The sequence below is a fragment of the Nannospalax galili genome, unplaced genomic scaffold, assembly GCF_000622305.1.
Source record: "Nannospalax galili isolate Female #2095 unplaced genomic scaffold, S.galili_v1.0 scaffold1519, whole genome shotgun sequence".
NCBI lineage: Eukaryota > Metazoa > Chordata > Mammalia > Rodentia > Spalacidae > Nannospalax > Nannospalax galili.
This window is the reverse complement of record NW_008342631.1, coordinates 548,455-573,826: the sequence shown is the minus strand read 5'-3', so window position 1 is coordinate 573,826 and position 25,372 is coordinate 548,455. Positions and strand designations below refer to the sequence as shown.

The window sequence follows — 25,372 nt, the reverse complement described above, 5'->3', positions numbered from 1 at the left end:
GAGAATGGTGATTACACATGTGCAACACCGATAGCTTGTCATGTGTTATTTAAATGGATTAAAATGTCCAACACAGCCACGTGTGGTGGTACACACCTTTAATCCCAGTACTCGGGAGACAGAGGCAGGTGGATCTCTGTGAGATTGAGGCTAGCCTGGTCTATAGAGAGTTCCAGGTCAACTGGAGCCACAGGGAGACCCTGTCTCAAGATTTAAAAAATGTCCAACCCAAATGTCAATGGGTGAGCAATTTGGTAGATACAGAATACAATGAGAAGAGGCATGGTTAGTTTCTGAAAACGTGTTCTGAAAACAGGTTAAATTACCTTTCAGGAAGTAGATTTGTTATGAGAAAGGGCCTTCAGACAGTGATTAACTCTTGAGGTAGGTCAGCATTAGAATGAACAGTACAATGTATGTCAGAGGCAAATATGAATGGAGCCTTAAGGGAAGAGGTGGCTTCCCCTTTTTTAAAAAATATTTTCTTTATTATTTTTATTTTATGTGTATGCATGTATTGCCTACATGTAGGTAAGTAAGTGCACCTGTGTCATGCAATGCCCGCAGAGGACAGGAGAGGCTGTCGGATGCCCTGGAACTGGAGTTACAGACAGTTGTTAGCTGCCATGGGAATGCTGGGATTCGAACCCAGGTATTCTGCAAGAACAGTCAGTGTTCTTACCCACTGAGCCATCCCTTTAAAACCTGGAACTTCATTAAGAGGGATAACTGAAACTTGGAGAGAGGTTGTTGCCATGAGAGAAGTAAGGGAGGTAGGGAGGGGGTCAAGTGGCACAGACACTTTGGAGAAATTCCCTGAACAAAGGGACTATCTGAGTTCTCTGTCCCTTCAGGAAGTTCCACAGCGTGTGAGTTAGTGTGGGATAGCCTATGAAATTATGAGAATGGAGGAGCCAGGTACTGAGAAAGACAGTAAATTAGAACTTGTAAAACAACAGCTCAAGCAGGTTTTTTTTTGTTTGTTTGTTTGTTTGTTTTCTTAATTTGGGTGTTGGGGAGGGTTGCCTGAAGCAGAACTTGCTATGTAGGCTAGGGTGACCTGGAACTTAACTCATAGAGATCCGATTGGCTCTGGCTCCCAAGAACTGGGAAGGCTTAGGCAGCTGGTTACCTAGATCCTAGGGAAAGAGAGGCAAAGGGTGGGGGTGGGGGATGGGTCAGGGGCTTGGCTTAATTACTTCAGGCTGTAAGATCTGGCCCCTTAGAATGACCAACTTCTTAAAGAGAGGCCCCTGTTCTAATCCTTAGTTTGCCTGAGGGGAAAATCTAGATCCCTGGTGGACATCAGGCCCGTGGTCCAATACAAATGTGCCTAAGGTGGGCTGGGTGCCTTTCTAGGTCTGTGGCATCGAGTCAACTGAAGGGAACCAAATAATATAAAGAGAAGAGACTGGGCCACAGAGTTAACTGGACAAGCTGCTTTGGAAGGTTACAAACAACTTGGAGGAATACCACGAAGTTCCTTACACACAAGGAATTGTGTGGAGGTGTCCACCAGCACACTGACCGACACCACAACCTTCATCTTGGGCTTGTTATTCCAAATCCCAGAATGCCCTGAAAGATAGTAGCCATAGCAGGACTTTGTACCTAGATAATAGCTGGGGAAAATGTGTCCAGGGAGAAATCACCCTGTGCTTCTGCTTCTCATGCTGCAATTGTTTAACAAGCCCAACGAAAGGAAAAGCAAAAACGCACTCAGGGATCTTTTGCCCTGAAGTGCTGAGCCCTCTGCATTCTTTGAATTAAGCATTCCTGTGTCCGCGGTTACTTCCGGGTCTGAAAAACAAGTCAACTACATAGGACATGGAATGTGTAATTGACTGAGCGGTCCTATGAACGGAAGGAAGCACAAGACATGACTCCTGAGTGAGTTGTAAGACTGTGGTACCTGCTTTCCAGGCCACCAGGAAGTTCTGCTTTAAGGATTATTTCCCTAGTGTCAGACCGGGTCTGTGTCTGGCGACTAAGCCACGCCCTCCAGTCACTCAGGCGTCAGGGGTGGCCCAAGCCAATCAGGGCTCCCGGAAGTGCTGTCCAATCCGGAAGGCCGGAGGGCAGCGGAAGGCGGGAGGCGGGGTCTTTCCGGCCCACCTGCCTTCAAGTTCTGCGAAGAGGTTCCGCTCCCAGCCTAGGGAGGCCCTGGGTCTCTACTCGTGTGTTTACCGAAAGCGCTCTGAGCGCCCTGCCGGGAGCCGCGGAGAGCGCGGGCGAAGCCGGAATTCGGCCATGGTGAGCGCGGGGCCGGCCGTGTGCAAACGGGAGCAGCGGCCGTTGGAGCCGCCAGAGCGGGCTGTGCTGGGTCCTCCCCGTGCGGGCGGCAGCCGGACGGCGTCTTGTGCGGTCCCGACGACCAGGTTCCCTGCGCGGCCGCCTGTGGCGTTTCCCGCTGCAGCTGCTTCTGCGCCGGGCACTGAGCGGGAGGCTCCGCCTGCGCGGGCAGCTTCAGTGTCCGGACTGTGCAGAGCGCGGGATCGTGCTGTTGTGCTGTGTGGACGAGTGTTAGGGGAAGTGAACGGTAGAGTCTGAAAGTCAAGGTCGGGACACTGGAGGACACGAAGAGGGCATGCAGCCGGGTAGGAGATGGGCAAGCTGTGTGGAGAAGAGGAAGGATGGGGTGGGAAGACAGCAGCCGGTCTGGGCAGGTTCCATGACCCCCATGAAGCTCCTCCCTGAGGAACACGTGCAGACGCCTTTTCCATTTCCCCAGCGAGTTTATCTAATACGGACGTTGGCAGCTGTCTTCATTCCCTTGCATCTAATTTAACACTGAATTTTGGGTAAAAAGTTGTTCAAAATAAGCCTTCAGTAGTTCCTGGAAGGGACCACTGGACCCAGGGCGGGGCAAGGGGAGGAGAGATGTGGCCCAGGACTCACAGTCCGCACAGTAGAGGAAGCCCCTCGCAGCCCCCTCGGCTCTGTGCGCCCTCCACTCCGCAGTGCGTTCTTCCTTTCCACGTTTGCTTTCTCTCCTGCTGAAGTAAACCTTGACTGCTGCAGCTCCCTGCTGCTCTCCCCGGACAGTTAAGCAATCTGTGCTGTAACTTGACAGCCCTTAAATTATGGAAGCTGGCTCCTGCATGTTTTTTTGTCTTGTAAGTTATGTTCAAGTAAATCAGTGATAGGAAACTTGAGATCAGCACCTGGAAACTTAAAAATGCCTGGTACTTCCTTTGTTTTGGAGGTTGTTTAGGGCATGTTCTGTTAACTCTGAGGATTGCGTGCTCTGTGAACTTTCTTTGAAGAGGCTCCTCAGGGCCCCCTTGCCATCCTTTTCATTTTTGTCTCTCTCTCCCCATCACACTACTTTCACTCTAAATGAAGCTTCTCTCCAGGTTTTTGTTTTTTTAAGATTTATTTTGTTTTTTAAGTGTGTGTGCGTGCGTGCCCGTGCACATGAGTGCAGGTACCCATGGAAATCAGGATCAGATCCCCCTGGAGCTGAAGTTACACACTATTGTGTGGTGTGTGGCCCAATGTGGCTGTCACGATTGAACCTGGTTCATCTTTGACAGTAATAAGTACTCTTAACCACTGAGCCTTCTAACTTCAGTATCTTCTCCAGGTTTTAAAGGGAAACCTTTCCTTCTTAAGGCCCATCATGTTTGGCCTTTCCATATTAGTGTCCCATTCTCTGTCTAATGCTCTTTTTCCAAAAACATCTCTAGGCTGGATCATGATCTCCAGGCCCTTTCTCATAAACCTCATTCCTGAAGGGACTTATGTGTCACCTTTCCTTTCTGTGTCACCTCGGCTACTTTATTATCTCTTTATTGTTACATTTAACATGGAACACAGTAGTTTTTGAGTTCTACAGCAAGAGAATGAACCTGGTCTTTGAAGGGCTTTGTGGGTTCCTGAGATATGTAATATTTCTATGGCTAATTTGCCTGCCAAGATATGATAAGCATAAGATGCTAATCTATATCGACCCACTCCTGTGCCTACATGCACATGATGCCCACTGTGCTGCTGGATAGCTTTAGTGTCAACTTGACACACCTGTGTTGAGGGATCCTCAGTTGGGGAATTGCCTCCATTGGACTGGCCTGTGGCCATGTCTGGGGGCATTTTCTTGATTGTTGAGTGATGTGGGAGGGCCCAGCCCACTGTGGGTAATGCCACCCCTGGGCAGGTGGGCCTGTGTTAGATAAGAGAGCAAGCTGAGCAGGGGCCAGGGGAGAAAGCCAGTAAGCAGTGTTTCCCCATGACCTGCGATCCAGCTCCTGATTCCAGGTTCCTGCCCTGAGTTCCTACCTTGGGCTCCCTGATGAACAGTGACCTGGGAGATGTAAGACAAACCCTTTCCTCCCCAAGTCGGTAGTGGTCAGAGTGTTTTGTCACAGCAATGGAGAAACAAACTAAGACACCCACTGTACCATAGGAATGGTGTCAGGTGAACACAGCTCTTGGGTGAGATCCTTATAAGGAGCTTACTGATTGATCATTAGGGGAAACTTAGATGTTAGGTGCAGTGAAGCCCATGGTGTATGTGTAGATCCAGTTAGCTGTTAGAAGACTGATTTCCCAAATAGCGGCCTGTGAAGTTCTGGCATGTGCCCACATGTGGGTAGAAAAGTTAAGTGGTAAGTAATTCTTGAAAAGGAATGAGCTGAGATAGGAAAGAAATGGATGGAAACCAAAACCACTGCAGAGAGGGGTTGAGTAGAAACTCAGAAATGTGTTGTGCTGCTGAAGCTCTTTCATTTTCCCAAAACCAGTTGAACTCTTTGTGGTCTATGAGGACTCTCATTTGTTGGAGTGGGAGGGAACTTGAAGAGCTTCCTGAGCATTGGCATCTTCTTTCCAGGGTGATAGTTCAGCACAAGCATATTCTCACAGTTGACTGAATTGAGTTTGTGGTTGTGTGCATGTGTATGTTCATTTGTGTGCAAATATGTATGAATGTGTCCATGTGTTTGTGGCATCAAGTGACTCCCGGTTACTTTCCTTATTTTTATAATTTAATTTATTTATTACTGTTGGGTATATATGCTGTGTGTAAAAATCCAATCCAGGATTTGTGCATGCTAGAAAATGTTGTGCCGCTGAGCCTTTAACTCCAGCCTGAATGTTTCTTTTCTTTAATAACTGTTTGGTGGGGCAGGAGTTGTCAGTTTGAAGGGTGTCACTCTGTAACCCAGGCTGGCCTGGAACTCAGGATCCTCCTTTCTCATCTTTCATGTGCTGGGATTACAGGTGTGACTCGCCACTCTTGGCTCCTTATAATCTTACAGCGCTGTTAACTTTCTTGCTATAATGTATTGCAAGGGATTTAATGAGGTTAAGTTGTAGCGTGTATCTTATAGATAGTTTTGTTGTGTATTTTTCGTTTTTTCTTTTAAAAAATTCTAAATGTGAATTGACATTGAGTAAGACACATTGAAGGGGCTCCAGCTCTCCTGGTACTCTTAGCGTTGCTTTTGTTTTGTTTTGTTTTGTTTTTGGTCTTTTTGAGACAGGGTCTCCCTGTAGCACCAGCTAGCCTGGAACTCACTATGTAGACCAGGTTGGCCTTGAACTCAGAGATCCGCCTGCCTCTCCCTCCAAGTGCTGGGACTAAAGGTGTGTGCCATCACACCCAGCCTGCACTAAGCGTTATTAAAGCATTGCTGAAATAACCAGCATTGTAAATGGTGAGCTCTTTGAGATTATTTAAGCTTTTTGAGACAGATTTGTCGTGTAACCCTGGATGGCCTATAACTCCCTTTGTAGACCAGGATGGCCACAAACTCACAGAAATCTGCCTATCTACCTCTTCCAAGTTTTGGAATTAAAGGTGTTCACCCTCACACCCAGCTCTTTGAATTTCATACCTTTCTGATCCTCATTTTCTCATAATCAAGCAGAGATGTTGGGGCTATTTAACTTCTAACTGGCACTTGTTAGACTCTCCCTTGATGACCTGGAGTACTATGAACTTCCCAGACAGAGCTCCCTTATGACAAAACTCCCGAACTCTCCTGGAGCACTAGTTCTTGCTCCTGAAGGGGTCAGCTCACCCTGTGTTGTTCAAGCCTCCGTAAACTGTTAAGCATACAAGCATCCCTTTCCATCCAGGCCAGAGGAGCTGCACATTCCCTGAGGGCCTGTCAGAGGGACTGTTGTGACTGGTGCTGCTAGAGGCAATGCTCTGACTGGTGCCAACAGAAGCCTTCCTCTGCAAAGGATGCTTGTGATTGGTGCAGACACTCCTACTCTGACTATGTGAGTAGGCTGTTAGCTCACTTGGTGAGTCTGCTGGGAGACACTGTCCTGTGCTGTCCCGCTTGGTGTTACAACATTAGGCCCAGTACAGGCCTCTTGGGTGGTCTTGTCCTGTCACATGCGCTGCAGGCTGAGTGGAGAACAGGAGAAAAGCAGCAGCAGGGACAGCAGAGCATCTGTGCGAAGCGAGCAGTGTCAGGATGAGCTCCTGGACGCCTGAAGAAGCCACAGCCGAACAGTGTGCATAGGGCAGCTGGGACAGGAACGCGGGGTGCGGCCAAAGTAGCAAGAGAGTAGGGAGAGGACAGAGCGCTGGGGCTGCTGATGGCTCAAAGGCTGTGAAGAGCCAAGAAGGGAAGCTGCAGGCCTTTTTTTATTTTTTTCCTGCCAGACTTCAAGAGAGAGGTCAAGTCTTTCAGCCTAAGGGCCTTAGGTGTCCTGGAAAGGGTTAAAGTGCCTGCTGTCAAAAGGTGAGGAGTTCAGTACCTGCCAGCTATTGCCAAGGACTAAGGATCCTAACTTCTAGGCCTACACAAAAATATAGCACCTATGGAGCAAAGGTTCCTTGTATCCTAGTCCAAAGATTAAACAGTGGGTCAGGAGCCCATATGGGAGTCTATAAGTGAAGATGGAGGAGGTCATGAAGAAAAATGCATAAGTGAATTTTCTGAATGTGCAGTGAGCATAAGTGCTTAGTGAGACATGACCGTGAGTCATCACAGCTTCTGCCAGTGTTGTTGCTGTGTGCGCTATCGTGGCAGTCTTGGTTGTGAACACAAAGTATGTGTGCTTTGCGCTCAGCATGCCATTGTACTCCATGGCACTAACAGGTGCATGAAACACTTCCAGTCAGATTCTGGACTACTGTATTTTGAGTTATAATATATAATGGTTTCATTGTACAACACAATGGTTAAAATATTGGAAACAAAGACAATATTTTTCTACTGCCATTCTTTAGCATGAAAATATCAAATTGGTTAATATATCTTTGGATTGTTCGTATTCAAATATTTGGTTTTTAAAATTCTCTTTAAACAGGGTATGGCAGGCGACACCTGTAATCACTCGTCAGAGGGACCAAGGCAGGAGAATTGCTGCAAGTTCCAGGCTGCCTTGGCCTACACAGAAAGTTACAGGCCTGTGTGGGCTAAAACTTAGATCCTGCCTCCATGATCTACTGTTTGAATTATTGACTTGAGTTTTTTCATTTGTTTTTGTTTTTAACTTGTTGAGTAAAATTTGACTTGAAATTAGGATAGACTTCCCAACCATGTTTGAAAAAGGCTCTGATCATACTTCTGCAATTTGTACTATGTATTTATGCAAGTAGTGTTTTCAGCATTAACAATTTTAAAATTAAAATGCCCATCATTTATGAAAAACATTAACAGTGTTGTACATCCTACAATATCAAACTCAGCCAAGACTCAAATAAGTTCATCTCATGGGCATGCAAATTTGCTTAATCTGTAAGACCACATGAAATTACGTATGCTCCAAATTTTTTTTTTCAAAATGAATTTTGCTATGATTACCAGTGGTGTTTGATTTATATACTTAAATACATGGAGTTGTGTAAACTGTCACAGGCAAAAAGGGTAAGGGCAGAAAATTCAAGAAGCTTTGGTCTTTACCCAAACAAAAGCTTTAATTCTTGTAGATCTAAGATCCTACTACAGTGATCACAAAGAAAGTGCTGTCTCCCATGTGTGCCTTTGTATCCAACACTGCTTTTTTGGCTTAACTACTCATACAAGACCAGAAGTCTATAGCTGGGGGGCTTTACCTAAAAGGTCCTTAGTAAACAATGCTAATAGAGTTTTTAATGAGTCGTAGGAAGGGCAAAAGCTCAGTATAGAGCACTAGCACAGCAATTGCTAGCTGTATACTACCCCATGGTTGGTTACCTTCAGAGTCAAAGTACTTGTCATAGGATGATAAATCAGTACCCTGCTTAATTATCCTGCCTTCCCTCTATGAAAAAGTCTCATTGCATAGATGTAATAGGGGTAAACTGAGCATTTTACAGATTTAGAAAAACATCTCAAAGACATACAGGTGCTCTTAAAGGAGTGATGATGGGAGATCAGATCACAGGATATCAACACAGGCACAGTTGTAAAATTCTTGGCAGTATTATGGTCTGGTAAGATGTATTTGGTACCCTACACACTTATTGAGAAAATCCTATAAAGCCCTGTGTTATAGATATAAAACAGCTTTTAAAAATATTTTATTATTTTTATTTTATGTGTATGAGTGTATTGCCTGCATGTGTGTGTAAGTGCACCTGTGTTGTGCAGTGCCCGTAGAGTCAGAAGGCAATGTCACATTCCCCTGGAACTGGACTTTGGACAATTGTTAGCCACTATGTGGATGCTGGGAATTGAACCTGTGTCCTCTGTAAGAGCAGCCAGTGCTCTTAACTGCTAAGCCATCTCTCCAGCCCCTATAAAACATCTTTTTGACTTTTAAGATATTGACTATTTTTTTTTTCCTACCCCTTCCTATACAAGTTGCCTCTTTGTATAAATTGATAAGGACAAATGCCCTGTGGGATTGGGATGAAAGGCTGATGGGGCTTTTGAGCAGTGTAAGATCCTTGTAGGACAGGCTAAACAAGTCTCTGTTCTATTACTCCTTTCTACCTTTGTGTCAGAAATCATCAGAAGTACAAAACGATGCAGACATCTGGACTCTAAGGACATGTCAGGAAAATAGCAGAGGGTGGGGAGAAACTAAGAGCCCGGGGAAGGGATGGAGTGCTCTGTAAATTAAGATTTCCTCATGAAGGGAATATGGAAGCTGATAACACTGAAAAACTAAATTTAGGAGGCTAGAGAGATGGCTCAGTATTTATATATATATAAGACACACACACACATATATACATTTACATACATACATATATGTTCCAGAGAACTGGAGTTTGGTTCCCAGCATCCATGTCTAGGACTCACAACTACTTATAATTCTAGTTCTAGAGGATCCAAAAAAATCATCTTCTGGTTTCTGAGGAAATCAACTAACACATGGCATACACCCAGGCCCACACACATACACATAAACAAAAATGAGGTAAATCTTGTTTCTAAAGTAAACCTAGGAGGCTCAGGAATTTCCTGCAACAAGATTCACCATGCACCAGGCAAACATAATGTATACATATAAACATAATGTGTTAACATATAAACTAAGAAATCCTGAAGATGCTAACTCTCTGACCTTGAAGTTCTATGGTAGTTGTTCTGGAACCTTCATACATGGAGCTTTTGTGAGCTGTTATCCTTGCTAAGGTGGGGTTTTCATCGATACAGCTGTCTTTCTATCAGTTATGGTCCTGTAGGTAATCCCTCACTCATTCTGTAAGTAACTGCAGTAAATTCGCTCATTCCCTAAATAAGAATATGACTTTCTTTACCTTATATTTAGGAAATTCTTGAAAGATGTTAGCAAAACATAACTATATTGTTCATAAGACTTTTTAATGTATATTTTTATTGAGTTTTTGTACATTTCATTTAAGAGACCTTAATCAAATTTAGACTCCCTCCCTCATTTGTCCCCCCACACACACCAGATTTCATGTATTCTGTCATATGTGGTAAGTCCTGTCCTGTCAAGCATTTGTACCCAGGTGTCCCTCAGTGCAAGTTCATCCACTGGAGGCTAGTCAGCCTGTCTAGAGTCACTCCCTTAAAGAAGATCTGCTCTCCATCACCCCACAGTAATCAGTTACCAATAGTTGCTTGGCTCAGGTTGGGGCCTGCTGCCCATTTCTACAGTTCTATGCTGGGTTTTGTCTGACTGAGTCAGTGTGGGTTTTGTGCATGCTGTCACCATTGTTGCAAGTTCATATGAGCAAGTTCCCAGAGTCCTGGAGGAGTCTGTTTCCTTAGATTCATACGCCAACACTGGCTCTTACAGTCTTTCCACCCCCTCTTCCACAATGGTCCCAGAACCCTGGGTGGATGAGGTTTAATATGGGAGCCCTATCCAGGAACACAAGCTCTGCAGTCTCTTATTCTCTAAAACTTGGCCAATTGTGGCCTTCTGTGTACATCACACTCTGTTGTATGAGGAAGCTTCACTGGTGAGAGTTAAGGTATATATTAGTATTCTCTTGCTGTTCTGCTGTGTTTCGTGAGCCTTAGGTGTAGAGTTTCCACTGTAGATGAGTCACTTAGAACTGGGCACCTCTCAGACATATATTCTATGTTGTGACCAGTTGTGGAACTCTAACAGCCTCCATATGTTGCAAAAGAAGCTTCTTTGATGAGTGGTGTGTGGTATACTTGTCTGTAAATATAAGGATCCATATTTAACATGCAATAAGAAATTTCATTTGTCTAGAAATATGACAGAGATAGGGTTTTCTCTAGGATCTGTAACCCCTCCAGCCATGTGTATTTGGCTGTATTTACAGTGCTACCTGTAAGTTTCTTCCCATTTAAGTCCAATTAGATAACTACTGATTACCCCATAGATAGAAAGTGCCACTGCTGCACCAATGGAGATAGTTTGCTGTGCCAGTCATTGTGGTTATTAGGTTTACAAGTGGGTTGGAGCATTGATTGATTGTCTCCCTTAGCAGCTTGCATAGTATCCTCTAGAACTCTGAGAGCTAATCTTCAGGGAGGAGACTTCTAGGTCAGTTCCAGCCGTTGTTCCAAGTCCTGTGTCCAAAATATGTCCTATCTTCCTTCAGCAGTAGGGTCTTACCATCAAGTTCTGGGAAGTAATCAAGGGCTGTGGATATAGCCTGTGTCATTTTGGGAATCTCTTGGACTACTCTGACCAACCACTCCCAGGGAGGTTTCTCCTGACTGGCACTGTGTTTCTTGTTATGTAGCCTTCAGGTCTACACATGCACTCAATGTTCAGATATTGTGTGTGTGTTTTTCAGAGTAGGGGTGAGTTAATGCATTTTCCTCTGGCTTTTCACACCATGATTGCTTTATTTACCTCTCTTCTCTCTCTCCCTGTCTAACCTCCGCCCCAGTTTAAGTACCCCCCTCCATTTTCCCCTTGATAATACCTGTCTCATTATCCCCTGTCTCTTGAGGTCCTTCTTCCCCTTTACCCTGATGGTTCCTTGTATGTCCTTCCCTCTTCCCATCCCAGTTGAATGCCTCCATTTTTCCCATTTCCCCCTTGGTAATATCTGTTTCCTCCTCGCAGCTTCCTTCTTTCCCTTTACTTCCATGATGTCATTCCATTTTCCTGCTGTTACATCAGCATATGTACTCACATATAAGGGATTGATGCTAAGATCCGAAAATGAGAGAAAACATGTCACTTGTTTTTCTGAGTCTGTGTTACTATACTTAGTATAACAGTTTCTAGGTCCATCCATTTACCTGCAAATGTCATGATTTTGTCTTTCCTTAACGCTGAGTAGAACTCTGTGTGTAAATGTACCGCATTTTCATTATCCATTTGTCAGTTGAGGGACATTTAGATTGTTTCCATTTCTTAGCTATTGTGAAAAGAGCCACAACAAACATGATGTACAAGAATATTTGCAGTAGGATGAGTCCTTTGCGTATATGCCACAGGGTGGCATAACCAGATCATACAGTTGATTCATTTTTGGATTTTTAAAAACATTTATTTTTATTTTATGTGTATGAGTATATTTCCTGCATGTATGTAAGTGCACTCGTGTTGTGCAATGCCTGCAGACTCAGAAGAGAAGGTTGGATCCCCTGAAACTGGAGTTATGGATGGTTGTTAGCTACCATGTGGGTGCTCCAACTCGAACCCCGGTCTTCTGCAAGAGTAGCCACTGTTCTTAAACCACCTCTCCAGCCTATTATTTTTGGTTTTTTAAGAATTCTGAACACTGCTCTCCATAGGGATTGCATGAGTTTGAAGTCCCACCAGCAGTGAATGAGTATTATATTCTTTCTCTACATCCTTGACAGCATTTGGTGTCTTTTGCTCTCTTGATCTTAGCCAGTCTCACTGGGATAAGGATGAAATCTCAAAGTGGTTTTGATTTGCATTTCCATAATTATTAAGGATGTTGAGCACTTTTTAAGGTGTTTCTTAGCCATTGTTATTTCTTCATTTGGGCATCTTTTCATTGGGGCATTTTTTGTTTCTTTGTGGGTTTTTTCTTTTTTTTTTTGAGTTCTTTCTAATATTACAAATATTAATCCTCTGTTGGATGTGTAGCTGGTGAAAATTTTCTCCCACTCAGTGGGTTTCCTCTTCACTCCCTTGGTTGTTTCTTTTCTGTACAGAAGCTGTTTAGTTTAATGAGGCCCCACTTGTAGATTGCTGACTTTAACGTGTGAGCAACTAATGTCTGATAAGAAAGTCCTTTCCTGCACCTATATCTTGTATGGTACTGCCTATATTTTCTTCTAGCAGTTTCAGGTTTCATACTGAGGTCTCTGATCCATTTGGAGTTGACTTTTGTGCAGGGTGAAAGGTAAAGAGTCCAATTTTATTCTCCTGCAGGTAGAGATCCAGTTTTGACAGCACCATTTATTGAAGATCCTGTCTTTCCTCCAGTGTGTGTTCTTGGCACCTTTGACAAATATCAGGTGGCTGAAATTGCATGCACTCATCTTTGGGTCTTCTATTATGTTCCAATGTACTATGTATCTGTTTTTGTGGCAGTACCATGCTATTTTTATAACTATAGCTCTCTAATATAGTTTTGAGATCTGCTATGGTGATTCCCCCCCCCCCCCCGCCACTATCCTTTTTCTTCAAGTTTTCCTTGGTTTTCTGGAGTTTTTTGTGTTTCTTTTTGATTTTTGGGTTTTTTTTTTTTTTTTTTTCTTTTCTGTTTTTGTTTTGTAGCTCTGTGAAGAATGTCATGGGGACTTTGGTTGTCATTGCATTGAATCTATAGATTGTTTTTTGTAGGATGGTCATTTTCACAATATTAATTCTACCAATTCATGAATATAGATGGTCCTTTCATGTCTTGGTGTCTTTCTCTCTTTCTTTAAAGATTTAAAATTTTCACTGTAGAGGGACTGGAAAGATGGCTAAAATGTTAAGAGCACTGGCTGCTCTTGCAGAAGATACGGGTTCAAATCCCAGCACCCACATGGTGGCTATCAACCATCTGTAACTCCAGTGCCAGGGGATCTGATGCCCCCTTCTGCCCTCCGCAGGCATTGCAGGACATGGGTGCACTTACATATATGAAGGTAATGCATGTATACACATAAAATAAAAATAATAAAAAAAATAATTTTTTTCATTGTTAGAGACCCTTAATAATCTTTAGTTAGGTTTATTACCAGATTTTTTTTTTTTTTGAGGCTGATGTGAATGGTAGGGTGTCCATGAGTGCTTTCTCTGCTTGTTCGTATTGTTATATAGAAAGGCTACTGATTTTTCATTAATTGATTTTGTAACCTGCCACTTTCCTGATAGTGTTGACCATTTCTAGCAGTTTTCTGGTGCACTTTTTGGGCTCTCATGCATGTATAATGTCATAGCACTCCTTTAATAGTACTCCTTTAATTTCCTTCTCTTGTCTTACTGCTCCAGCAAGAGTTTCAAGCACTATATTGAAAAGGATTGGAAATAGTGAATCAGCCTGTCTAGTTCCTGATTTTAATGAGGATGCTTCAAATTTTTCTCTATTTAGAATAATGTTGGTTGTGGGTTTGTTGTACATAGCTTTAATTATGTTGGGTATGTTCCCTTCAGTCCAATTCCCTCTGGACTTCTAACATGAATGCATGTTGGATTTTGTCAAAAGCCTTTTCTGCATCTATTGAGATGACCATGTGATTATAATCTTAAGGCAGTTAATATGGTTTATTACACTTATTTACTTAAGTATAAACCAACCCTGCATCTCTGGAATAAAGCCAACTTGATTATGGAGGATGATCTTTTTGATGTGTGTCTGTATGCAGTTTGTGAGTATTTTGTTAAGAATCTTTGTGTGTATGTATGTTCATTAAGGAAATGGGCCTAAAGTTTTCCTTTTTTCTTGTGTCTTTACCTGGTTTTCATATCAGAGTGATACTGGCTTCATAGAAGGAGTTTGGGAGCTCTCCCTCTGTTTCTATCTTTTTGAATAATTTAAGAAGTATTGGTTGTAGAACTTATTTGAAGGTCTGGTAGAATTCTGCTGTGAATCCAACTGGGCTGGGGCTTGTTTTAGTTGGGAGGTTTTGTATTGCTGCTTCAATTTCCTAATTTGTTACGTGTCTGTTTAAGCTGCTGAACTCTTCTTGGTTGAACTTTGGTGGTTTCCATGAATTTAGAAATTCTTCCATTTCTTTTAGATTTTCAAATTTAATACACTATAAGTTTCTAAAGTATTCCCTTATAATGTTATGGGTTTTTTGTTTTTGGTTTTGGTTTTTTTTGTATGTGTCTGTTGTAATGTTTCACCTCTCATCTTTGATTTTGTTAATTTGGATTGGTTCTTTCTGTTGGTTAACTGAGCTAAGATTAGTCTGTCTATGTTTAACTTTTCAAAGAATCAGCTCTTAAATTCACTGATTCTTTGTATTTTGTTTCTATTTCATTAAGTCTACTCTGATTTTTGTTATGTCTTCGTGTCTGCTACATTTGAGTTTGGTTTGTTCTTGCCCTTCCAGAGTTTTGCGTTGTACTGTTAAGTCATTTCTGTGTGCTCTTTCTAGTTTTTTATTGCAGGAACTTAGACTATAAGCTTCCCTCTTATGACTGCTTTTAAAGTGTCCCAGAAGTTTTGTTGTGTTATCCTTTTCATTTCTAGGAATATTTTTTCTTTCTTAATTTCTTCTTTGGCCCATTCATCCTTCAGGGATGCATTGCTTAATCCCTTTGAGCTCATCTAGTTACTAGAGCTTCCTTTGCTGTTGATTATAAGCTTCATTGCATTGTGATCTGATAGAATGCATGGAATTATTTCATTTGTTTTGTATTTGTTGAGGTTTATTTTGTGCCCCAGGATGTGGTCAATTTTAGAGTAATTTGTATGGACTGCTGAATAGAACGTGTATTCTTTGGTGCTTGGGTGGAATATTTGGTAGATGTCTGTTAGGTCCGTTAGATGTAAAATGTCATTTAATTCAAATGTCTCTGTTTATTCTTTGTGCAGATGACCTGTCTATTGGAGACAGTGGGGTATTGAATTCAGCTGTTACTGAGTTGTGGTTAATCTATGTTTTATATTTCTATAGTACTGTTTTTATGAAATTGGGTACACCAGAGTTTGCAGCATATATGTTCATGATTGTAATATCTTCTTTATCAATTGTTCTTATGATTAAAGTGAAGTGACCCTCTTTATCTCTTCTGATTAGTTTTAATTTGAAGTCTATTTCATCATATTAGACTTGGAATCCCTGCTTGCTGCTCTTTGCTTGAAACATCTTTTTTCCCATGGAGATGAGTTTATTGAAGACAACAAAAAGATGGATTTTGTTTCTTAATCCATTCCACTAGCCTGTGTCTTTTGACTGGGTAGTTAATGCCATTATTAAAAGTTATTATTCAAAGATGTATATTGGTTATGTCATTTTAATTTGTTTGTGTTCTTGGTCCAATATTGTGTTTCAGTAATTATGCCCTGCTTTGTTTTCTTTCTGTAACCTCTTGGGCATAGTAATTCCAATCTTTGGTCCTTTATATTCCTTCAAGTATTCTCTCTAGGCCTGGTTTGGTGGACATGTATTCTTTCAGCCTATTCGTGTCATGGAAATTTTTCCATTCCCCTTCAACTATGATAGATAATTTTTACTGGGTAAATTATTCTGGGTTGGTATCCATAGTCATTTAGAACTCGGAATACTTTGGTACAGGCTCTTCTAGCTTTCTTAGTTTGTATTGAAAAATCAACTGTAGGGACTGGAGAAATGGCTCAGCAGTTAAGAGCCCTGGCTGTTCTTACAGAGGACCCAGATTCAATTCCCAGCACCCACATGGCACCTAACAACCATCTGTAACTCTAGTTCCAGAGGATCTGATGCCCTCTTCTGACCTCCACAAGTACTGTATATATAGGTGCACTTACATGCAGACAATATACTCATATACATACAATTAAAAAACTTTAAGTCATCTATAATTCTGGTTGTTTTTCTGTTAAAATGTAACTTGTTTTTCTCTAGTAGCTTTCAATGACCTCTGTTCTGTACATGTAGTGTTTTTACTATGAAATGCCATGGGGCGTTTCTGGTCTGGTCCTGTCTAATTGGTGTTCTGCATGCTTCTTGTATCCGTATAGGTTTGTCTTCCCTTAATTTAGGGAAGTTTTGTTCTGTAATCCTGTTGATGATACAGTCAATGCCATTGGCCTGAGATTCTTCTCCTTCCTGTATGCCTATAATGTGTAGATTTGGTCTTTTCATGATGTCCCACTTTGCCTGCATATTCCATTCTTGTGTGTTTTTAAATTTTTATAGTCTTTGCTTGGAGTTCAGTTCTTCAACTTTATCATCTAGTCTTGATATTCTGTTTTCCATTTCATTCATTCTGCTTGTGAGGCTTTCTCCTGTTGTTTCAAATTGACTTACTGAGTTTTTCAATTCAGTCTTCATTCTGGCTTGGGTTTTCTTCAGTAGTTCTACCTCTTTTGTGAATTCACTTTTCAAGTCCTGAAGTATTCTTGTTATTTCTTTCAGCTGCATATTTGTATTTTCTTGAGCTTCTGTCACAAGTTTATGACTTTCCTCTTTGAGTTCTTTGAGTTGTTTCTATATTCTTTAAATTCTTTGATCATGTTTATGATTGTTCTTTTAAATCCTGCACTGTGGGGTTCCTTAGGGTGATTCTCATTGCAGTACACTTCTACAGGTCTGGTGGGGTTTATTTGGGATATATTCTCTTGGTTTTTCATATTATTTGGGGTTTGGATTGTCATTTGGGCATATGGATATCTTATGTTAGTTGTGGGATAGGAAATTCTACTCTCCCTTTGTGTAGTTGAAGTTTGGGTTCTGTTTATATTGTTGATGTAGCTTGGTTGCTTTTTGCTCAGGTATGAAATGTTAGTGGTATGTGCTTCAGGTTCTCACAGGGTAGTAGGCTGACCTGGGTAATAGGAAGGTGTATGGTAGTCGGGGGGGGGTCCAGGGACAGGATGGAGGTGGGGACAACCTGTGAATGGTCTAATGAATAAAGCTCCAGAATCAACCTAGTAGTACAGGTGAAAGGGATCAAGATGCAGTGGGCAGGTTTGGACTAAAAAAATATTCCAAAAGATCTGGGATTGAAAGAGCAGGGGCAGGCCTTGGCCCAAGGCTAGAAGAGAGACACAGTTCAGGGAGAGTGGGATTCTCCAGGCTCCAGGAGAATCAAGGTGCAGTGGGCAGGATCTTACTTACCGAATTGGTAAACAGTTCTGAGGCAGGCAGATCAGGAGTCCAAGGACAGGGTGGGGGGTGGGGACATTCTGTGCCAGGCCAACAAACTAAGCTAGAGGATTGAGCTAGTCTGGGTTAGGAAGCTAGTTCAAAGATCTGAGGCAGAAGAGCTGGAGCTGGCCTAGGCCCAAGGCTAGAAAGGGGAGTGCCTTGTTGTTTTTTGGGTTTTGTTGTTGTTGTTTTTAAGACAAAGTCTCACTGTGTAGCCCTTGTGTGGTCTGGAACTCCAGCTATGTAGACCAGGCTGGACTCCAGCTTGTGCTTTAATGGTTCATAACAATTTGGCAATTGATAGACATGTATTATTACTAGTCAGTTTTGAAATATAATATTTGGTGATTCCAAAAATATCTGTCTGGAAGATTAAAGAGATGTTCTAAAGTATCATAAGGGAGGCATGAATTTTGTTGGCAATGTACTTCCTGCCTTACCTCTCATTCCCTACCTCATCCTCCTGCTTCTTCACTTTCTTCTGGAGGTGGGTGTTTTGCTGTATTGCATTGGCTGACTTGGATTCTGTGCTCAAGTGAAACTTCCATCTCATTTTCTGATGCAGCTATGTCAGCATCACTGATACACTTGAGTTCTTTCTAAAACGCACTCATCTTATACCTAGTCCAGCCTCACTTGGTATTACTTATATAAAATTCAAAAAGTATTACTTTAGGATCTTTAATATTGATCATGTATCATATTTGTTACTTTAAAAATTTGTTCTTGAGTAAAATCCTTATAGCATCTAAGTGATTTCTTCTGTAAGCTCATAGAATGGGCCCATTTAACAAGTTGTGATGGATGTGTGAAATTGTGCCCCCCAAGGAAACTCATTACACTAAATGCCCACTATTATTTAGGGGCATAGAGGCTGATTCTTTAATTATTTCTGTGAGTTTTGAATAGATTTTTCAGAATGAGTTCATAAAGCTTATATAAATCATTTATGAATGACTTTTCATTTATGTTTATATAATCTCTACCAAAATGTTCAATTTCCTCACACCATCAAAACTTCAGGAATTTCTAAGGTCAAGCAGACTCTTGCATGCTAATGTTAATACTGTTCTCTACATCAAGTAGTAGGACTTTCTTCAGACAAGAAGTAGAAATTCAGTGTAGAAAGAAAGTCGAAGCAGAGCAACAGCATAACTATGCCCTGGGCTCAGTAATGAGAGGGTTGTTTCTACAGTGATCTTTCCTGCTCAACTGGGGTCACCCCCATCCTTGGCTTTGTCATATTTTTTTTTTTTTTTTTTTTTTTTTTTTTTTTTTTTGTCTTTTGAGACAGGGCCTCCCTGCAGCCCCAGCCGTCCTGGACCTTGCTATGTAGACCAGGCTGGCCTCGAACTCATCCGCTTGCCTCTGCCTTCCAAGTGCTGGTTAAAGGCGTGAGCCACCTCACCTGGCCTTGTGATCTTTCCGATCTTTCCTTTCTAAGCCATTCCATGCTTGCATTAGAATTTGTATGTCATAGGAGTAAAACTGTGTGTATAGCACAGAATTGTATCAACATATTATCAATTGAACATATGGAATCCTTAGGATTCTGTGACGTTTGAGGATGTTGCTGTGAACTTCACCCAGGAAGAGTGGGCTTTGCTGGATCCTTCTCAGAAGAACCTCTACAGAGATGTGATGCTGGAGACCTGCAGGAACCTCGCTGCTATAGGTAAAAATACCATATGACCTTTGTAAATTGGGCAAAAAGATGTCTCTGTATTGCTAGTCATCTGCATTTTGGAATATTGAAAGAGAAGAATGTGGTATAGGAATCAGTGATGATTCAATATACAGTGATGCTAGAAACTGCTTTTCAGTAATGTATAATTCATAAATTTCCTGGGTCTGCATTTTTAGGAAACAAGTGGAAAGACCAGAATCTTGAAGGCCATTATAAACGTCCTGCAAGAAACCCAAGGTAATTTATATGTAAAAGTGGAAGCAAAGTTCCTTTGAAGAAATTTTTTTAAAGATTCATTTTATTATTTATGTTTATGTCTCTCTCCCCTCTGTTTCTGTCTGTGTGTGTGTTTGTGTGTGTGTCTGTCTGTCTGTCTGTCTCTCTCTCTCTCTCTCTCTCTCTCTCTCTCTCTCTCTCTCTGCAGGTTCCCAAGGAGGCCAGAAGAGGGTGTTGGACTCATGGCGCATGCCTGGCTTGGAGTTGGAATTGCAAGAGGTTGTAAACCACGTGAAGTGGGTGATTGCAGCCGAACTCTCGTTCTCTGGAAAAGCAGGTACTGAGCTTAATCACTAAGCCGTCTCTCCAGTGACACATTTAAATAATTTTAATGTGAACATTTATGAATAAACAAGCAAAATAAATAAACACAACTTTAAGTCCTTTCCTCATTAGGAAATGTACTAAATTTTACAATGCTATTCCATATTTGCAGATGATACTTGTAAATGATACTAGGAACTTATATTAATGAATGCCATTCTTTTTATCATAGGTCTGTGGGAGCCATATTGTAGAATCATCTTATCAATTTAGTTTCAGACCTTTCAGCAAAAGACATATGCTTTACCTGACACTGATAACATGTACATTGTAATAAGCACTCAGTAATAAATTGACTTACTAATATACTTTTCGTGTTTACAGAAGTTCTGTGTTTGAGACACTCTATGAAGATGGAGAAGATAGTCTGGATGGAGAAACTTTCACTTGGATAGCAGATGTCAACATGAGCATGAAAATTTCTAGTGAACTGACACTTTACGAAAACAATTTGTTTAGAAAGGGTTCCGTGTATTTTTCATCCTTTAATAACTGTATTACATCTCACCCTCAACATAAACCACATGAGCATGAGGAATATGGACACAAGGAACATAACTCTAACTCTCTCACAAGCTGTCAAAGACATATGAGAGCTCACAATGTGAATGGACCTCGTGAATATGAGACATGTTTAAAATCTTTTGATTTTCCACGTTCATTGGGATTACATCAAGAAGGACACAATGCAGAAAATCTCTATCAGTACAAGGAATGTAGAAGGGCCTCTGTTGATGTTAGTTCACTTCGTACACATGGAGGAACTCAAAGTGTAAGAAAATATTATCCATGTAATATATGTGGTAAGCCTCTGCGTTCTTCCCTTTCTCTTCAAGGACATGAAAGAATTCATACTGGCGAAAAACCCTATGAATGTAAACAATGTGGTAAAACCTTTACGTTTCCTGGTTCCTTACAGGTACATGAAAGAATTCATAGTGGTGAAAAACCCTATGAATGTAAGCTATGTCTTAAGACCTTTAGACATCACAATACTCTGCAGTTACATAAAAAAATTCATACCGGAGAAAAACCCTATGAATGTAAACAATGTGGTAAAACCTTTAGACATTATAGTAATCTTAAAATACATGAAAAAATTCATACTGGAGAAAAACCCAAGGAATGTAAACAATGCGGTAAAACCTTTAGACATTATAGTAATCTTCAAAGACATGAAATTATTCATGCTATGGTAAAACCCAAGGAATGTAAACAATGTGGTAAAGCCTTTAGATACGACTATTACCTTCAAAGACATGAGAGAACACATACTGGAGAGAAACCTTATCAGTGTAAACAATGTGATAAAACATTTAAAGATCAAGGTTCTCTTAAAAGACATGAAAAAATTCACACTGGAGAAAAACCCTATGAATGTAAACAATGTGGTAAAGCCTTTAGACATCGTAGTAGTCTTCAGTTGCATAAAAAAATTCATACTGGAGAAAAACCTTATGATTGTAAACAATGTGGCAAAGCCTTTAGATGTTACAGTATTCTTAAAGAACATGAAAAAATTCATACTGGAGAAAAACCTTATGAATGTGAGCAGTGTGGTAAAGCCTTTTTACGTCATAGTCATCTTCAGAGACATAAGAAAATCCACATTGTAGTAAAACCCAAGGAATGTAAACAATGTGGTAAAACCTTTAAACATCATAGTCATCTTCAAAGACATGAAAAACTTCATGCAGGAGGAAAACCCTATGAATGTAAACTGTGTGGTAAAGGCCTTAGATGTCGCAGTTACCTTCAGTTACATGAAAAACATCACACTGGAGAAAAACCCTATGAATGTAAACAGTGTGGTAAAGCCTTTATGTATCACAGTAGTCTTAAAAGACATGAAAATCTTCATACTGGAGAAAAACCCTATGAATGTAAACAGTGTGACAAATCCTTTAGCTGTCACAGCGATCTTCAAAGACATGAAAAAATTCATACTGGAGATAAAGCCTATAAATGTAAACAGTGTGGTAAAACCTTTATACGTTACAGTAATCTTCAGTTACATGGAAAAATCCATACTGGATAAAAATCCTATAAATGTAAACAATGTAATGTAAACATTACAGTGATCTTGCAGTATGTGAAAAAAAATCATACTGGGAAAAACCCTGTAAAGGTAAACTGTGGTAAAGCCTTCAGAGACCCCATTTGTGTTAAAAGGAATGAAAAAACTCATACTGGAGAAACACCTGGACAGTGTAAACAATGTGAAAAAGCCTTTAAATTTCATTGTTTCTTGAGGATACACATAAAACAAATTCACTGTGCCTAAGAACTGTGAATATCAACAATGACTTTAGATGTTGTACTTCCTGAAATTACATAATAGGGCAGTTATACTCTACGATGTTCTTTGATTATCAATTCATGGGAGAAAAATCCTAGTGGTATTTTCAAAAAAGCTTCATAAATTCTTTATATGTAAGAATTCACTTCATTTACAGATAAGAACTCACTGTCAAACCTCTCAGAATTTAACAGTATGGGAAAGGACTGAGCTATCAAAGTTCCAAATTCCACCACTGTTTGAGACTCTTCTTCCTCTTGCTCTTACACTGTTTTGTAGCACTTTTAGAGCCTTGGAGGGGATGATACAAATGACCAGTTATGGATCAACATTGAGCCAATGTGGAAAAGCAATACTTGTTCTCAAGACCTTCATCATTGTTTGTGAGTCTCTGTGGTACACCATCCTTTGTGTAAGGACATCTCCTTCCATGATGGATTGCAGTTGATAAGAACTAATCTATAGGCATTAGCTCGATTTTTTTTTTTTTTTTTTTTTGAGGTGATTTGAGAGACACATCACATGCACTTAACAAAACATTAACTGCCTCCCTACTGGGGCCTATGACCTTTCTACTCGGTGGTTAAGAACACTGACTTCTTGCAGAAGACCCAGGTTCGAATCCCAGCACCCACCTGGCAGCTAACAACTGTAACTCCAGTTCCAGGGGATCTGATAGTCTCTTCTGTTCTCCACAGGCACTGCACGACATGGGTGCACTTACTTACATGCAGGCAATACATACACACATAAAAATAAAATATTTTTGAATAACCAGACATGAATTTCCTCCTTGTGGAATGGACTGTAAATTCAATCCTAAAGCTGTTGGTTATACCATGATTGTTGTGCCACTATTGTACAGTAGGCATATCCTGCCTGGCCTGTTGGTACTGTAGCACAGAGGATCTACAGCTGAGCATGACTGTTGGTGGCAGTTCTTCCCCAACAATCTGCATAACACCTGGCACCATGCCACCCAGTATGGAGGGAGCTTCCACCTGACTTCTAGCATTGTTTCTCAAGGCCCTGCCACCAAACATGTGGTGACTTTGGGAATGGGGTCTTACCATCTAGTTTTGGCATGTAACCAAACAGTACTGGCCATAGCCTTTTTGATTTTATTGGATGGTCGCCTGCTTTTGCCACCCAAATGCTGGAATAAAAGGTATGTGCCACCATGCCTGGCTTTAATAACCCATTCTTAAATGATTAACCCCAGTAGCCTTGAAAGGTAGATGAGCATAACTTTGTGCTTGTCTTTATTTCAGGTCTGTGCCGTCAGTGTTTGTGAACTGAGTAGCCTTGTCACTGTCGATTCTATATGGGCACTTACACATAACACTGAACTGGATGAAACTCTGAATGGTGGCTTTACCTGTTCCTTGCTTGCATAGAAATGCTTGTAAGAGACCTGTGGCACTGCCCACGCATAAGAGCATATTTGCATCCCTCATTCATAGTCATAGGTCCTATATGGTGTGTTTGCCAGTCTCTTAAGGGACAAGTTGACTTAGGTATGTGTCCTGTCTAAACATCCATCAGCCAGGCTGTGATTGAGAACAGACCAAGTTTATGACTGGCACTTCATTATTTGTGGTGTGGATATAGAGATGTCTGAGACAAAGACAATGTTTCCTGCCTGCATATGTTTCCTTAATGCTGAGTGTGCTACTCCTGTGGCCACTGCTGTTGTTGCTCTAATCCTCCAGTGAGAGACTGCAAAATGGCAACTCTAGGAAATTTCCAGGTCTTCACTGCCAGAATGGAACTGTCGAGGCACCAGCTGTGTGGACCAAGCAGCTTCTGAGTTGTCAGCCTCTCTTGTGCACACAGATATTGCTGGACTCTAACACCACTTCTGAGCTCATCTACTGAGCCCCTTTCTTGGCACATGCACCTTCTGTTGCGTCTGTTCCTCTCCAGCATTCTTTGTTGCATAGTTTCTGGTAACAGGGTGGGTTGCAGAGAAACGGAATTGATGGGTGGTGATTCCCCCTCCCCCCCATTGGCAGAGTTCTATAGCGTACACAATCTTCTGCATTTGATCATTTCACCTACATGCTGCCCCAGGAAAACGTCTTTTAACAAAAACAGTTTCTAAGACTCTAACAAAAGGAATTAAATTTCAAAAAAGCGGTTTAAATTTATTGTGAAAATAAATGAAAATGTCTTCAGAACACTTAACATGCTTTGCCTAGGTTTCATGTACAGATTGTGTCCTCATTGGAGTATTATTCAATTAAAATTGAAGTATACTGACTTTTTCTTCGTTCTTTTATGTGTATGAGTGTTTTATGTGCATATATGTAAATGTACTACACGCATGCAGTGCCCATGGAGATCAGAAGCCGGTGCTGGAGTCCCTGGGACTGGAGTTATGGGTGGTGATTAGCTGCCATTTGGCTACTGGTTCTCAATGCTGTTAACAGCTGAGCCAACTCTCCAGCCCCCTATTTCCTATTTTTTTTTTTATTTACTTATTTTATGTGCATGAGTGTATCGCCTGCATGCAGGTGAGTGCACCCGTGTTGTGCAATACTGCGGATGTCAGAAGAGGGATTCTGATTCCCCTGGACCTGGAGTTAAGGATGGTTCGTAGCCACCATGTGGGTGCTGGGAATCGAACCCGCTCTTAACCGCTAAGCTTTATTTTAAAAAGGAAAAAGGATGTAAACCATCAAGGATAGAAACACAAAGTTATAGAAATACATATTTAGGTTAAAATGATCACAGATTAAAGACTACTGCTTTTTAGGTAAAATTGGATTTTGTGTGGTAGTTTTGTCCTAAAATATGGACTGTTCCAAAGTGGAAACAGGAAATAGTGATGACAAAACTAAAAAGCTTCAGTGCGCTACCATAGGTTGTGGCAGTTACAGAGAGGGTTATAAGAGATAAAGGGGAAGATTACAGTATGTAAAGGATCATATTCATCCTAGGAAATATAGACTATTACTAGGTACTTATTTCAGTAGTCAGTCAAGGCATTAAGAGTTTATAAAAGCATGCAGTAGTACCCACTCTTAAGCTAGCTTTGGTATCTGGCCTTTTGCATTTTCAGCAAAATAAAATAGGGCAGTCCAAAAGACCAGACAAACAATCCTAATTACAACAAGCTCAGCCCTCAAAATGATATGTTTCCCTTGGCTGATCAGTACCTGCTGCCTCACAAAAACACAAAGTTTGAAGAGGGGTAGTGATTTCCAAAGCTATAATGTAACTAAT

General features: G+C 41.1%; 1 protein-coding gene across 1 annotated transcript; it reads left to right on the top strand.

Annotated features, from left to right (window-relative positions):
• Positions 1-2,095: 2,095 nt before the first annotated feature.
• LOC103738624 (zinc finger protein 883) lies at positions 2,096-24,392 on the top strand. Its single transcript, XM_017799545.2, has 5 exons — positions 2,096-2,253; positions 19,107-19,233; positions 19,422-19,482; positions 19,670-19,798; positions 20,170-24,392. The coding sequence occupies exons 1-5, from the start codon at positions 2,251-2,253 to the stop codon at positions 21,881-21,883; spliced, it is 2,034 nt and encodes a 677-aa protein (XP_017655034.1). The 5' UTR covers positions 2,096-2,250; the 3' UTR covers positions 21,884-24,392.
• The last annotated feature ends 980 nt before the right edge of the window (positions 24,393-25,372 follow it).

Bases quoted from the DNA above. Each gene is read 5' to 3' on its own strand.
- LOC103738624 (XM_017799545.2), top strand. The intron at 19,234-19,421 runs GTAAAAATACCA...CTGCATTTTTAG, and splicing joins CAGGAACCTCGCTGCTATAG to GAAACAAGTGGAAAGACCAG. The intron at 19,483-19,669 runs GTAATTTATATG...CTCTCTCTGCAG, and splicing joins CGTCCTGCAAGAAACCCAAG to GTTCCCAAGGAGGCCAGAAG.